General features: G+C 41.7%; 1 protein-coding gene across 1 annotated transcript in view; it reads right to left on the bottom strand.

Moving 5' to 3' along the window:
* The window catches only part of LOC141101668 (extracellular matrix protein 2-like), a 194,337-nt gene that overhangs the window by 56,114 nt on the left and 121,284 nt on the right, over positions 1 to 16,939 (bottom strand). The window contains exons 6-7 of the mRNA XM_073590903.1: positions 15,732 to 15,864; positions 11,170 to 11,327 (exon numbers count right to left, since the gene is read on the bottom strand). Of these exons, the coding sequence (XP_073447004.1) occupies positions 11,170 to 11,327; positions 15,732 to 15,864 (291 nt within the window). The remainder of the gene's footprint in view (positions 1 to 11,169; positions 11,328 to 15,731; positions 15,865 to 16,939) is intronic.

The raw sequence follows: 16,939 nt of genomic DNA, 5'->3' as shown, positions 1-16,939 counted from the left end.
TATTATGGTTTGGTTCCTGGTGCGCCAACCATTTTGTTGCCCAATTAGTCTTTAAAAGGGGCTTTCCAAGACTCTAATATTTGACCTAAAGGGGGTTTTACACATAGCGATATCGCTAGCAATATCGCTAAAACGTCACTGATTTTGTGACGTTATAGCGATATCGCTATGTGTGATACTTACCTCCGACCGGCTCCCCCGCTGTCCATCGCTGATCGCGCGAGATCGGGCGGCTCCATTTCTCGTCGTCAGCTTCCTGCTGGGCTTCCTGCTGTGTGAGACGAGCGTCACATGGAGGCGGGCGGGAGGACGTAAGGATCGCTGTGTGTGAAAGGAGAGTATCGTGCGCTGTGTCGCTGCTGCATCGCTGTGAGGTCTGCCTGTGTGAAAGCTCACTAGCAATCATTTAGCGATGCACCAGCGATCCTGACCGGGTCGGATCGCTGGTGCATCGCTAAATGTAAAAGGGCCTTTAGGCTCGATCACCGATGACAGATCTGTAGGGTCTGCCTCTTGCCACCCCCACCCATCAGCTAATTGTAGGAGCCATGGTGGCACACTGGTGATCCCTTTGGCCACTTAACTGCCCGTGCCTGGTCCTGCAACTACTAGGCACATGGCCATTACTCAAAGTTCAAAGCTGTGCCTCAGTGACAAATAGATGTAGTCTGACCACCGGCACACTTCAATCTGCTGATCGGTGGGAATGCACATTCTTAAAGATGATCTAGCCACAGATAAGGTGATGAACATTAAAAGTTGGAGATGTTGTGAATCGATTGGCAGGACTAGAACCCAGTCCACTGGCTAAGTCGCTAATCTGTGGTTGCTGGACTGGAGCCCTGAGGACCTCCTCTCGCCTCCCGACATCATCGGATCTTATTTGCATTAGTCAGCCTGGTAAGAGGTCACATGAGTATCATGCCGCTATGATAACATCGCATCAGGCCGGCTAATGTAAGAAAGCGCAACTTGCTTATCACTGGGGCTCTGACAGTGGAGACTCCATCATTCACAAAAACAGGGCTTTGAAGTGCCCTCTGGGAATAAAGCACTCACCACTCATGTTTATCCCCACTCCATTCATTGTCTATGGAAATGGAGAAAGCAAAGCACTGTACTTGGCTATCTCTGGCAGTCACATAGACATCGCCCATCCCTTATTGTAATAGTTGGGGGTCCCAGTAGTCATACACCCACTCGATTAAGTTATCCCTTTGACTAGTTTATAATTTGCAATGATGATAAACCCCTAAAGTGAAGTCCACATTTTTTCCCCCTAAAATCAATAGTACACAAGAAAATATGAAACTTTGTAATATATGTTATGAGAGAAATTTGCTTCTTTGCCGTCCTGGTCTGATAATTCATTGTCAAAATTCTCAGTTCAGAGGTAAAACCTGTTTCCATCTAATACAGATGTTCCCATTACTGAGAGAGGAGATGACAGTTGGTGCTCGTAAGGTTTCATGGAGAACTGTAACTGTCATTTCAGGAGAACTTGCAGCAGAATGTCCCTGTGTTCCACTAGCTCCTCCCCCTCATTAGAATTTTTAAAGCACTAACTGTCATCTCCTATCTCAGCAACAGGAACGTCTGTATTCACTGAATATGGATTTTAACCCTGAACTGAAAATGAAAAATCAGTCTTGGAGGAGAAAGGAGCAGATTTCTCAGCTAAGATATATTACAAAGTTTCCTATTTCCATGTCTATTATTGATTTATTAAATAAAAATTAAAAAGACAGCTACACTTTAAGAATGTGCTGTCACACAATGTTTGTTATGGGTGTCACCAAACTTCTAGGACATGCCACTTTTAGTATGTTTTTCATAAACTTAATCTGGCAAAGTCAAACTTCACTTTCACCTAGATATGCGGTGCAAAAGTTATGTCTATTGTCACCAGATATTATTTATATACTGCACATTTAGAGATCTGATTTTCTGATACAGAGCTCCAATTCCCCTGCATAAACATAGATTTGAAATGTAATATTCTTCACTGCCTGCAGTCGCCACTAGGGAGAGCTTGTGAGTCTACTGTACACTATATTAATAGCGAGTGGACTCCATTGCTCCCCCTGGTGGTAGCTGAAGGCAGCTGAATATTCTCTTTTAAATCAGTGTTTGTGCAGGGTATTTAGAATTTCTACATGAAAAAAACAAGACGCCGACCTCCATTAAGAATATTAAAAAACATCAAAGTTAAAATTGGTGGATCTGCCCTTTAAGGCTTTTAAATATAGCACCATATAATAACAAATGTGGACAATCCCACTAACATCCCACCATCAATTCACTGTCAATCATCATTCCAGAGACATGTTGTGGGCTCCTCAGCCCTTTTTTCAGTACAGAATAAGAAATTACAAGTACTTAAAGGATAAAGACAAGAAATGAGTCACTGAGCGCGATCCTACACGCAGCCATTATTGCAGGGGAAGTCATAATGATTATGTTTATTACCGGCATGTGAGTGACATTCCCACATTTCTCAAGACTATGAATATGTACTTGCTATAGGTATCATTTATTAAAGGTCATGTCGCTTATGATGTGGTGGGTGGCAAATACAATGGCCTAAGCGTCTAAATGTACTGGACGGCAGAGTAAACCTGCACTGGGAAATGGGCACAAGGTGGGATTCAATTAACATTTAAATGCTCAAGTATAGGAAAAGATTGCTCAAAAAGATAGCTAGATGGTGGAATAGATAGGTAGATAGATAGTATTACTGGTTTACCACGACAGAGAAGGGCCAGAAGACCACAGTGTCTGATTTCTCATACTCCTGCACTGATTATAAGCACTTCACCATCATATTAAACAGTGCAGGTTTCTACTAGCAGTGCATGGGTAAATCTGTTCTGCTGAGAGCTGCTGGAGGCTTTTCTTTATGGATGGTCACAGCTGTTGAGTATTAACCACTCCTGTTATGAATGGGTCACCGAGGAGGATAGCAGGCCCAGGCTAAGCCACAGAAAACCAGAGAGGTTGGTAACTAAGCGGATGCAGACCCCTGATCCTGTCCACACAACTAGCAGTAGCCGTGGAGCGTACCTACGATGATCGTAGATGCCTCAGCACAGCCGGAGAGTTAACTAAGCCTAAAGCAAGAAAGGTGAAATCTAAACTGCCCCGGAGCAGACCCCAAAGGAATAGATAGACCCCAAACATATATTGTTGGTGAGACAAGATGAAAACACAAACGCAGGCAGAAAAATAGACTGAGCAAACAATTGGGCCCACACTGACTAGACAGGACAGAAAAGGAAAGACACTGTCTGTAATCGCGCAAAAAACCCTGCAAAAGTTCAACACGTCTGATGCAAAAAACACTGAAGTCACACGACTTCGCCTCCCACTATATCAGCACTCTGGTATATTCTGAAAGCAAAACAAAAAGAGGCTAATATAAAAGGGGACAAAACAAACTGGCACATGCAGTAACATATGGGCGGTGATTCAGCACAGCCCCAGCAGGAGCTAGCTGACCTGCACAAAGCAGAGATAAACAAAACCAGATCAAATGCAAACATAATAACAAATGAACCACTTAGCTGAACATGCAGGGAAAGAGCAGGAGACATCAGATCTCAGGAGGCACAGGAAAAAAAATCACCAGCAGGGATAGAGGGAGTCAGCTGTCTTAAATCCCAATCAGAAACCCCAGATCTACAATCGTCTTCCTCATTATCAGGTGGCAAGCCTCTGTCAATCAGATCAGCTCCACAACCTCCAGTAACCATCAGAGGGAGCCCAGAAAGAGAACTCTCAATCTGACCAGCTCCAGTATCTTCAGTAATCACCAGAGGGAAGCCAGAGAGAGAATTCACAACACACTCCCCTCTGATATATACACTTGCCTCTGGCAATCAGGCATTTCCAGTGTTAGTTTTTTACTGCCTGTTTCTGAATTTGAAGGTGTTGGTTGTTTGAGGAGGTGTATGGAGTGTTTTTCAGAAGACTGATGCTTGATTTATCTGTGTGCATATCCTCATCCTCTCATATTTGGTTTATCCTCCCTTTACTTCCTGGTGTTTCCTTCTGTTGTCTGTAAGTGCATATTTGTAAGATTGATATTTTCATTTATCCCTGTAAGTCTTCCCTTGCTAGTTTGGTTTGTGTATTCTTATACACTACTACTCCCCACTTCACTGGGTGAGTGAGAGGACAGATATGGGCTTATTTAGGAGATCAGCAAGACATGTGGCCCTGCATCTTCACCATCAGAAGTAATCTGGGGAGTAGGCATAGCTAGAGCGCCCCTAGCTTTAGTAATAGGGAAGGATCCCTAGCCCCGGGATATCAATCTACAGTCTTGTGACAGACAGATAGATATTGAATAGAAAGATACGTATGAGATGGAAACAGTCTGAAGGGGCTTGATCAAAGAAAATAACTTTGCAGGAAGTACAGATATTGGTCTGAAGAGAACTGTGGTAAAGGTATTTTTTCTGACGAAGCCTCTGCAGACTGTTTGGGACATCTGGAAGAATGATCATCTCGAGAAGAAAAGGCGAGCGCTACCATGAGTCCCATGTCTGCCAACAGTAAAGCATCCTGAGCCCCTTCATGTGTGGTGACTTCTCATTCATGGAGGGCGATCACTCACAATTTTGGTAAGATTACTGCCATGAAAAAAAATAGGATCTAAACAACTTCAATTAGCAACTTCTCCTAACCATCCAGACAAAATGTGGTGATGATGATGCTTTTTCCAGCATGATGGAGACCATGTCACAAGGCAAAATTGATAACCAAGTGACTCGGTGAACAAAACATTGACATTTTGGGTCTATGGCCAGGAAGTTCTCCATATCTCAATCCCATTAAGAATCTGTGGTCAATCTGCAACAAGCAACAAACAGACACAATAATTGTGATAAACTCCAAGCTCTGATTAGACAAGAAAGGGCAGTCATCAGTCAGGATTTGGCCCAGAAGCCGACATCCAGCTGCCTGGTTGAAGCGTAGAAAAATTTGACAAAGCTGGCAAATTTGAGTTTAAAAATATTCTCTAATCTCTAGTATTTACACATTTTCAACTTATATTTTATAATTTCACATATATAAATAGAAAGACCCTGATGCCTAAGGGGCGCAGACCCCTCTACCACATGACTGGACACCAGTAGTATTACTGGCATATGGTAGCTACACATTTTGCATTGGGGCCCAGGAGATTTAAGCTTTACATCTGGATCTATGTCCTGTGGTCCCTTATAATTATATTATTAACTGAGAATATCTCTGTGAATGTATCATCTGTCCAGACAAATCCAGAGTTCCTATTCTCAAAACCTATTTTTGCACCCCTGTTATTTGACATTTTGGCAGCTTGAGCTTTAACAAACAATAATCTAAGTCAGTCTCAATTACTCTTAAAAAAAAGTTCTAATCTTGGCCATTGGTATGATCCACCTGAATAGAAAAAGTGAGCTCCAAAGAAGGAAACAGCCACGTCATTTACCCCATTCTGGCTACGGCCCTTAACAAACATTGAGCAGCCAGGTGGAGCATTTGCTCAGACTGAGCTTAGGGTGAGCAATGAGCCGACAACCTGCACTTTCCATACTGCGGTGCTTCAAGCTCTTTATACAAACAGCAAATCTGTGAAAGAGCCCCCTGTGTGAGAGCGAGAAACCAGAGGAAATCTGAAAACACAAGAATAACTGTGGGTGAAGAGCAAAGCAGCTCTATTACTAGGGGGTTGGTGAAAAATTCTGGATAAAAACTACAAAGTTAAAATTTGAAAAAAGATCTGATAATCTGGATAATCCACCATAGTCCCGATCTGATTAATGTAAAATGAAAGGAATCTACTAATCTGTAGATGAAATGTATGACTTTATTATGAAGGATACAATTTTGAGAGATACGGGGTCCTACTTTACCTCTGTATACTTCCAATTGTATGTAAAATCCAATATGAAATACTGTGGTATATTCCATTGGTAGCTACATATTTCAAAGCCCTACCAATGGAACCGAAAAGTACTCGTACAATAGTTACCCTACACTCCTAGACCAAGGTCTACCATGGCCAAGGCAGTGATCCACTGAAACCAATTAGTTTTTACCCAAACACTCTTAAGTTGACCATACATAGAAGATTGCTGTTGGACAAATGTTTTCTACCAAGTCTCTTAAACACATGAGTGCTCAGCTTGGCCAACAGGGAAAACTTTTTGGGCAGCGACTTACCTCCTCTAAAAGTAAAAGGAGTTGAAACTCCAACTGCCCAATCCTTCTCTCACCCGACGTTATCAGTCGGGAGAAAGTCATGAGGACCCCATACACATCATTTGGTTAACCAGGTATACCCGTACAATGTAAGTCCGCAAGGACAGGGTCCTCTCCCCTCTGTACCAGTCTGTCATTGTAAATTTGTTTACTGTTAACGATATCTATAACTTTTTATGTAACCCCTTCTCATGTACAGCACCATGGAATTAATGGTGATATATAAATAAATAATAATAAAAATAATAGTATGCAGAAATTAGCAGGATAGGCCATCTTTCATCAAATGTATATGGAGGTTTTTAGACCTGACGTCTTCAATTGCCAAGGCACTGATCCATTGATGCCACTGTTTTTTCCCCTTTATACAAAAGATCTTCCATTAGTAAGACATTGATCCACTGATATTCCCTAGTAGTTATCCCTACACACATCAACCAAAGGTCTTCCCATGCAGAAGCGCTTGTCTACTGATCCATTTACTCGTACATATCTAGTCCAAAGATTTTTTTATTGTCAAGACACTGATCTACTGATATTTTCCAGTAGTTACCCCTACTCATCAAGACCAAAAGTCTTCCAATGGTAAGGCACTAATCTGCTAATCCATCCTAGTAGTTAAGTCTCCAAATATTGACCAAAGGTCTTCTACTGCCAAAACACTAATACAGACTGGTAGTTACCTTGCACACCGAAACCAAAGATCTTGCTTTTCCAAGGCACTTATCAACTGACACCCCCTGGAAGTTATGCCTACATAAAATAACCAGAGAATCGTAAGTGGCCAAAGCACTGATTCCACTATAACCATTAGTACTTACGCACACTTAACTAGACCAAAAGGTTGCCAGCTCACTGATCTATTTGGTCTACCACACAGGAGAAAGAACTGAGGTGGCACATGACTAATTCAATGTTCACTCTAGTCAAACTTATTCACCATAGTTATTAGGTGGTTAACAACAGAGCAACAGAGAATATGTCCACTAGCAGCAATCCTGACAAGTTCTCAGTGCCAAGCCTCATTAACCAGAACTACCAGTCCTGGAAATTCAAGGTGAAGATGCTGCTCATAAGAGAACGTACGTGGAAATATACTCAGGAACAAGTGCCTCATCCATTACCAGATGATTGGCTAGAGAAGGATCAGAAGGTTCAGAAAGCACAAAGCATTATCTTCCTCAGTGTAGATGATAATCACATTGTGTATATATGCAAGTGTGCAACTGCAAAGGAGATTTGGGACTTTTATAACTAGCTCCTCATACCTGTAATGTGATACAGGGGGACACAACATACCTATGGGACACATTACAGGTATGAGGAGCTAGTTATAAAAGTCGCTATTTCAACGTTACTGGGGAAGAGCCACCTTCACAGAATACAGCCTTAGTGCTGCTGAAGGTGGCTCTTTAACTGAAAGACGCCCTGGGGTGTGACAGGTTCCCTTTAAGCAGTTGGCAAGAGCATGGATCTCGAAAATGAACAAAGCTTTGATAGATGAAGGATTAAAAGATCTCAAGCTGATCCATGTTTGAGTACAAAAAATGTAGAGAAGGAGTGGATGTATGTTTTCCTATATGTAGACGATGTAATCATGTCTCATCAATATGAAAAAGAAATTGCAAAGCTAGGTGAAATTCTCAACCAGCACTTTGACACTAAGGACCTTGGAAATGTGACATATTATTTGGGAATCCAAATCCAGAGAGAGGAAGATGAGAATTTTCTCAACCAAAGTTCTAAAATTTCCGCAATCCTAAACCAGTTTGGAATGTCAGAAGCCAAAGTTGCGTCAGCACCAGTGGATCCGTCCTACTTAAAGTTGGAAGGAGAAAAAGATCTGCTACCCAGCAATGAGCGTTACAGACAAGTAGTGGGGGCACTTCTGTACATAGCAACCACAACCCTGCCGACATGTAAGCAAGCGACGCCAAAGAGACTGGAATGCAATTAAGAGAATTCTTCAATATCTTAAAGAAACTGAAAGGGATCTTAAGCTATCTGCATGAGGAGATCTCACTCTCAGAGGTTATGTTGATGCAGATTGGCTAGAAATACAAGTGATCAGAAATCAACAAGTGGTTACTTTTTCAAGTTAGGAGAAAATTCAATTTCTTGGTCCAGCGGAAACCAAGTGTCAGTCGCATTATCTTCTACAGAAGCAGAATATATGTCTGCTGCTTATACAAGTCAAGAAGTAATTTGGTTGAAACAACTTTTGGAAGATTTCAGCAAGCCACTAGCTCAACCAACAGTTATCTATGAGGACAACCAAGGAGGCATTAAACTTGCCAGCAGTGAGAAGATTAGTGAAAGGAATAAGCACATTGATGTAAAACATCACCCCTTATGTGACTTAGTGGAACGTGGTGTACTCAAGTTTGTTTATTGTGAGTCTGACAAGATGATAGTCAATGTTATGACAAAGCCATTATCAAGAGCCAAAGTTTTTGGACTTCAGAAAAGCAATTGAACTAACAGGATAAGTAGTTGTTGAGTGGGGGTGTTGGAATACAGTGGGGGAAAAAGTATTTAGTCAGCCACCAATTGTGCTAGTTCTCCCATTTAAAAAGATGAGAGATGCCTGTAATTGACATCATAGGTTGACCACAGCTATGAGAGTCAAAATGAAAAAACAAATCCAGAAAATCACCTTGTCTGATTTGCCAAGATTTATTTTGCAAATTATGGTGGAAAATAAGTATTTGGTCATTAACAAAAGTTCATCTCAATATTTTGTTATATATCCTTTGTTGGCAATGACAGAAGTCAAACTTTTTCTGTAAGTCTTCACAAGGTTGGCACACACTGTTGATGGTATGTTGGCCCATTCCTCCATGCAGATCTCCTCTAGAGCAGTGATGTTTTGGACCTGTTGCTGGGCAACACAGACTTTAAAATCCCTCCAAAGGTTTTGCATGAGGTTGAGATCTGGAGACTGGCTAGGCCACTCCAGGACCTTCATATGCTTCTTACGAAGACACTGCTTCATTGCCATGGCGGTGTGCATGGGATCATTATCATGCTGAAAGACCCATCCACATTTCATCTTCAATGCCCTTGCAGATGGAAGGAGGTTTGCACTCAAAATCTCATGATACATGGCCCCATTCATTCTTTCATGTACACGGATCAGTTATCCTGGTCCCTTTGCAGACAAACAGCCCAAAAGCATGATGTTGCCACCCCCATGCTTCACTGTTGGTATGGTGTTCTTTGGATACAACTCAGCATTCTTTCTCCTCCAAACACGACGAGTTTTGTTTCTCCCAAACAGTTCTACTTTGGTTTCATCAGACCATATGACATTCTCCCAATACTCTTCTGGATAATCCAAATGCTCTCTAGCAAACTTCAGGACAGGACATGTACTGGCTTAAGCAGGGGGACACATCTGGCACTCCAGGATCTGAGTCCCTGTCGGCATAGTTTGTTACTGATGGTAGCCTTTGTTATGGTGGTCCCAGCTCTATGCAGGTCATTCACTAGGTCTACCCATGTGGTTCGGGGATTTTTGCTCACCGTGCTTGTGATCATTATGATCCCACGGAGTGAGATCTTGCGTGAAGCCCCAGATCGAGGGAGATTATCAGTGGTCTTGTCTGTCTTCCATTTTCTTATTATTGCTCCCACAGTTGATTTCATCACACCAAGCTGTTTACCTATTGCATATTCAGTCTTCCCAGCCTGGTGCAGGTCTACAATTTTGTTTCTGGTGTTCTTTGACAGTGCTTTGGTCTTCACCATAGTGGAGTTTGGAGTGTGACTGTTTGAGGTTGTGGACAGGTGTCTTTTATACTGTTGACAAGTTCAAACAGGTGCCATTACTACAGGTAATGAGTGGAGGACAAAGGAGCCTCTTAAAGAAGAAGTTACAGGTCTGTGAGAGCCAGAAATCTTGCATGTTTTTAGGTAACCAAATACTTATTTTCCACCATAATTTGCAGAATAAATCTTGCCAAATCAGACAAGGTGATTTTCTGGATTTGCTGTCTGATTTTGACTCTCATAGTTGTGGTCTACCTATGATGTCAATTACAGACCTCACTCATCTTTTTAAGTGGGAGAACTTGCACATTTGGTGGCTGACAAAATACTTTTTTCCCCCACTGTATGTTTGGTGCAATAACTTCATTCCTGTCTATGATTGTTTAGTTGCTACATTTGTATGCTGTTTATAAAATTAGAACAAAAAAACAAACCTCCCAGAGGCTCACACAGGAGGCGCATGTGGCTGTATTTCCTGTTTGTTTCATGTATCTGTGTATGAGAGAAGAAGCAGCCAGCTGTAGATGATGCACAGATAGAGACACACAAATGATTTATTCCTAATCTATTAAGCTTATATATTGTTCCTGATTGTTCCTGAATAAAGAAGCTCTGTTGTCACACGCTTGGAAAGTATCCTGAATAATCCGCTGCCAACAAAATCCCATCTCACATTCATCACTGATCTAACAGGAGAGGGCTTTCCACAGTATGCCATTTATTTGATATTCTGTAAATGTTTCCAACCACTAGGACACCCACTAATCCTGAACTACTCCTGAACATGAGAACATCCATTTCCTATTTTTTTACCTGGTCACTCTCCATGAAACTCTAGTGGAGACACAAAAACAACTTGGAAGTGCAAGTGGTGACCTTATTGAGGGAGAAGCTTTTCCCCCAATCTGGGTTTCAGGAGAAATAAATAAAGAAGTTATCTTAAGATAAGCTCAATTTCCCATCAACTAAGTCATGTTAGACTTCAGATATGGAAAAAGCTAGGAAATGCAGTTCAATGATGACCTCAGTGAAGGAGGAAGTAGCTAGCTTCTCCTCATACTCAAGACATAACAGCATGGAAAGAAGTACTATTGTACATGAAAAAAGTCCACAGTTTTGCTTTATACCCTACACAGTAACTTTCAGTACCTGAATGGTGGTCGGAAGTCCTGATGGGATAGCGCGGAAGTGATTGCGGTTAAGGCGTAAATATATCAGCTTCTTTAATGGCTTAAAGGTCATAGGGGAAACGTTTCCATCATGAAATCCATTACCCTCCATTTCAAGATTTAGCAAATTACCTAGCCCTAAAAGAAGAACAAACACATTATTATTATTACACTTTTCATTTCTTGAAAAAAAAAATTTCTTTAATTTAATAATTTTCTTGTGATTTTATTAACATTTTAAAAAATTGAAGTTTCCCCTTCGGGATAGTCGATAAAGACTCCCTTTTTACACGTCTCTTTGTATGATGTGATGCTGATACCAACCACACTGGAAAATAATTGAAATGTTTGACCCTTTGCACTTCATAGTTTGACCTGGACTAGTTTTCGGTGCATTATTGATGTGTCCCTTTGCCCAGCTACAAGATTACCTCTGCTACTGATATTTTCTTGCTCCTCTGTTTTTCCACTCCAGTACTACACAGAAAATTAATTTCATGGTAACCAACACAATTACAGGGGTCTCAAGGACGGACCTTGATAACATATCGGAAGGATGTGCCCATTGTCTAATCGGTCCTAAAGCTGTGACCCTCATTGACTAGTAGAAAGAAGTGGCAATGGCAAAAGGAAAGTCCTGTGCTCCTTCCTCTCTTGTTATTCCTCTTTCTTGAGAGGCAGCATGGTTCATCTATTATAATAAATGGCCAACATGCAGTCACCTGGAAAAAGTCAAGCAGAGCAGATATAGACAGATATAGACATGGTATTTTTTTGGCACCATTGATACTTAATTCTAGTAATCAAGTTGGTCACAGTTTTTAGACCCCTTTGATCAGAAATGTTTATGTCAATACTTCTCCTGAGACTATCAGTCCTGGTACTAAACCCTGAGCAAAATCTCAGGAAAAAGAACATACAATATTTGTAAAATGTGACATGTGTTTGCCACATCTACACCTGGCCCTGTTCCTGGGACACCTGCTTCCATCACCAAGTGTCACCATATTCCAATCTGTAACTGGTGCTGGAGAAGATGCCATGACCAGGATGTCCATGCCCTGTCCAGCTGCAGATACTACTGTGAAAAGGACATGTAATGACACCCAGTCTGGCAATGTGAATGTGTCCTGTCTAGCTGCAGTAATTATTTCCATGCTGTGGTCAATGGAAGAGCATCACACTGTACTAAAACGTCTGCTGGGAGTTGCCAGTTATAGTTTTACTCGCATAGGTTCATTCCTGTTTTTTAGCTCCTGCTCAATACATTTGATTCCCTTTTTTATTTTTTACCTTTACAAGTGTTTTAACTGATCTTTAGTAGAGATGAGTGACTTTGATTTTGGCTCCGAATCTGATTTTGACATATTCGAGCCATGTCTTATGATCTGTTACAAACATATTCGGTAATTTCTCCTCCCATTGACTCTAATGACGTTTGGCTGTGTTCGATGAATATTGCAAAATCAATATTAGATTCTGATTGTATTCGGAACCGAATCTGAAAAAATTTGCTCATCTCTAATCTTTAGCCTGATAATTATGTTCCTACTGTATCTCTATCCTCCTGGTTCTAATCTGGAGACTTGACCATTCTTGCCAGCCCGCTCTACCAGCTAGTGGCTACTCCGAGGACTCAACCCAAGGGCCCCTGTGTAAATTTACTTTCTTGTACAGGGGTAAAGGTTCAAGATATTGCTCCCCTGGAACCTGATGATCAAAGTAGCTGTTGTGGTAGCACCATTTAGAGCTACCATGCGAACACCGAATGAGCTTGTTACAGTAGTTTTCTGGAGATCATGGAACCAGGCTTCTTAGACAGCATGAAAAAATGTACTTTTAATAAATAAACCACTGCAGCCCCTTCATCATGTTGTGTAGACCTCACGTTCAGCCTCTGTATTAGACAGTCCCACACAAGTCGTCGCTGGAACTGTCTCAGAAATGGCACCAGAAGACACAAAGCATATGTTAGAACAATATGAGGATGTACAGAAATATATGGTGTAATGGATTCTGCTACAAAGCGTATTTCAACATCAAGGATCAGCAAAGTGTAAAGAGCAACTATAAACGGCATCCTGGAGCATCTTCAAGAAAGTCTGGGACTCGAGAAGCACAAAGTGTCACATGAACACTTGATAAACCATCATGATCTGTAACAAATGGGCTGCAAACCTCAAAGCAACATTGCACAATCCCAGCAGTGACTCGAGATAATGCCTCCAGAAAACTAACAAAAACAACAGAACTTATTAAAGAAAACTCAACATTGTATTTTTACTTTGAAAAATAGGAAAAAAATGTTTATTACAAATTCAGTAAAAGGTTTATTTCATCCAAAATTGGAAGGTCAGGGGTTGGGTACAGTTGCTGCGGGTGTAAGAATAGGACAAGAGGCCGTGAGGTGTTCAGTTAGTGCGGTAAGTAATGATGACTAGTTATTGTGCTGTACTTTTGTAGATGCATTTTCTATGTTTTCTTTCACCTTATTTTCCTATGTGTTTATGGTTGCGTACAAATAGTGGCATTTTACCTGGACACGTGGATTGGGCTTGGTGAGTAGATAGGTCCTGTCATTTAACAAGGTACCATTGTTAGGCAATCTGGAGGGCTGCTTAGTCATTGTACCACAGTGGGGTTTTTTTTAGTGGTGATGTTGGAGGCACCTCCCAAATATATGTGCCAACACATAGGCAATTGGTCATCAGTGGGCTAGTGGAAAGTGTCCAGGGGAAGTCTCTAGATTGGCCCAGTTGAGACAGAGTCCATCAGACAAGGTGCAAGCTGACAGATGAGACAAGCAGAAGTTGCGCAGGATTGGCCGTGAATTGTGGTCAAGGAAAGAAAAGGTCATCCAAAGAGACTGTATGGTACTGTGACTTGTCATTATCCTAGGGCATAGCTCCAGTAGGATGTACAAAACCTACATACCAGGCTGGCAGAGGTCTAGGAGAACACCCAACATTAGAGAGACAGTGCTAAAGGTACAGGAAAGACATATATCTTTGCACCGTGTTAGCCAGTAGATAGAAGAATATTTAGAATTGAGAGTCCTCAGTGGCTGATACCTTTTAATGGCTAACTGAAAAGATGGTAACAAATTGCAAGCTTTCGAGACTACGCAGGTCTCTTCATCAGGCTAGACTAATACAAAATCTGAAGAATCACATATTTATACACAAGACAGCACAGAAATAACGCAATAGCTAAGACAAGTGATGTGAAGCGGAATAGTCATTATGGGAGAGGGATAGCAGTTCATAGATAAGCAGTGTGAAGGTTTTATTGCCCTCTGATTGTGGTCTGGTTCTGTGTTGTGATGACCTTCTGGGGTCATCACAACACAGAACCAGTCCGCAATCAGAGGGCCATAAAACCTTCACACTGCTTATCTATGAACTGCTCCAATATTTATGCTTATCCCTCTCCCATAATGACTATTCCGCTTCACATCACTTGTCTTAGCTATTGCGTTATTTCTGTGCTGTCTTGTGTATAAATGTGATTCTTAGGGATTTTGTATTAGTCTAGCCTGATGAAGAGACCTGCGTAGTCTCGAAAGCTTGAAATTTGCTACCATCTTTTCAGTTAGCCATTAAAAGGTATCAACCACTGAGGACTCTCAATTCTTAATATTCTTCTGTGCTAAAGGTAGTGAGATGCCGAATTTACTGTGATTCCTAGCCACAAAGAGGAGCAGTGCAATACTCCCAAGAAAGAGTGTTCCAGAGAATAAAGTTTGTAATGAATTTGGTAGAGGTGGCTGCAGGTAGTGAAGGTTATGTAATGAATCTTGACTCTGTACCATTTTCAAAAATGGGTATACAAGAACCTATGGAGTACCACATGGGATGCATAAAATAAAAATGTCTTATTTGAAAATAAAAGTGGTCCCTTTCTAAAATTTTCAGGTCATTTCGGGACGTTTTTGGTGGAGTACAACCATCCCAGTAGCAAGACTAATCCTATGACAAAAGCAAAATGAAGCAACCATTCCAGAATGTATCAGTCTTTAATCCTTATGGATATACCCGATGTAATCACACAGCCAAGACTAGACCCAACAGCCACAGCTCCTGAAATCAACACTGGGGGCTGAATTACCATTTTTAACGACTAGCAAATATGGTTAGTAAAATCTTTGGTATTTACTAATGCTATGGTATGGATGTGCAAAACAGTCAAGTTTATGGATTCTTGGTGACAACTCATCCAGTGTCTCTGTAGGGTAGAACCCTACAACCACATCCTTTGGTGGGTCCAAGGTCCCTCCCAAATGCTGCTTGGAATCGTCACCATTGAAAGCTTAACATTACCATCCAATAGATAGATATTGAGTATGCTTCTCTATTATGGACCCCAAACAACTTTGGACCTCAGATTGAAGCATATCCACCCAAAGTATGGAACGATAAAGTGCAGCCCAGTCAATGATTATTATTTAAGCCTTATGGTAATACCAGTTTTGGGATTCAAGCCCTTTTATTGTGTAAAAAAATACATATTTATGAAAAAAAAGTCCAGTAATTTAGTCCTTACCACGGAAACTGTGTTGATTCAGTTCCAGAAGTTTATTGTCGTTGACTTTCAGTTCTTGAACAGATGCTGGGAGTTGTGGCAATACGGTCAAGCGGTTTCCATCCAAATTAAGCCGTTTCAATTTTGTCAAATTCTAAAATACAGGATTTGATTATTATTTCTGCCATTATTTATTCACTAAGTCACTTCAAGTCCATAATATGTCACAAAAGACCATCAAAATGTCACCAGTGATGTCTCAGAAGGTTCATATGACTATCTAGATGAGTGAGACTTTGGGTTCTCCACCTAACTATGTTTATACCATGGCAGTAAAAGACAGAGATAGTCTTGGTTTGAGCACTGCTAGGTTTCCTGGCCCTCAACATATCGCCAATTCAACTTTGACCTGGAAGCCTGAGTGATCGGAGACTGGTTGGGAGACACATACCCATCAACTCTACAAAAGACTGTAAACAATCCAAAAATCCAAAGCATCAGGTAATCTAATTCAAAAAAGTTTTACTGGCACCTGTGTACACATCGAAAAACTGAGTGGACGGTTGTACCTGTCAAGGACATGGTTTGTGGAACCACTGTGCCACGGACCATGGAGAGCCTGGAGGGCCGTGACTAAGTGAACACCTGACTGTTCACTAGAACCTCTTATGGTGAAGTTAGACTTGGCTCCTGATGAACGCCAGGTGCCACTCCATGACAGACCAATGGACGCGCAGCAGCTGAACCCCGAGGGAAGACTGGAGGAAGCGGCTGACAGTTTGCCTTAGAATGCAGGAGACAGAGTTTGCATCAGAGTGCAGCAGAGTTCGCAACAGAGTGCAGCAGACAGAGTTTGAATCAGAGTGCAGAAGGTAGTGTTTGTATCAGAGTGCAGCAGGCAGGATCTGCATCAGAGTGCAGCAGGTGGGATTTGCACCAGAGTGCAGTAGGGACTGGTATGCAACCTTACACAACTTAGACTGCAAATCAGGAAGGTTGCTCAGGCACCTCTCCAGTGGGGAGGAAGCAATACATACATAATGTTCCACAGCTATTGGCTGGGGAGGAAAGAGGATGGGAGTGCACGCGCGAATGCCCTAAGGACATGGCCAGAGGACCGGCTGGAAGCATGCAGAGCATGGGGAAGGAAAAAACTGACCGCAGCACGGGTGTCAGATCAGGACTCCGGCGTGGTGCTAACAATACCCCCCTTTATGTCCCCTGCTCTT

Source organism: Dendrobates tinctorius, unplaced genomic scaffold (genome assembly GCF_039654945.1).
Source record: "Dendrobates tinctorius isolate UK_male_01 unplaced genomic scaffold, ASM3965494v1 ptg000120l, whole genome shotgun sequence".
NCBI lineage: Eukaryota > Metazoa > Chordata > Amphibia > Anura > Dendrobatidae > Dendrobates > Dendrobates tinctorius.
The sequence above is the reverse complement of the archived record's forward strand: the minus strand, read 5'-3'. Positions and strand labels throughout refer to the sequence as shown.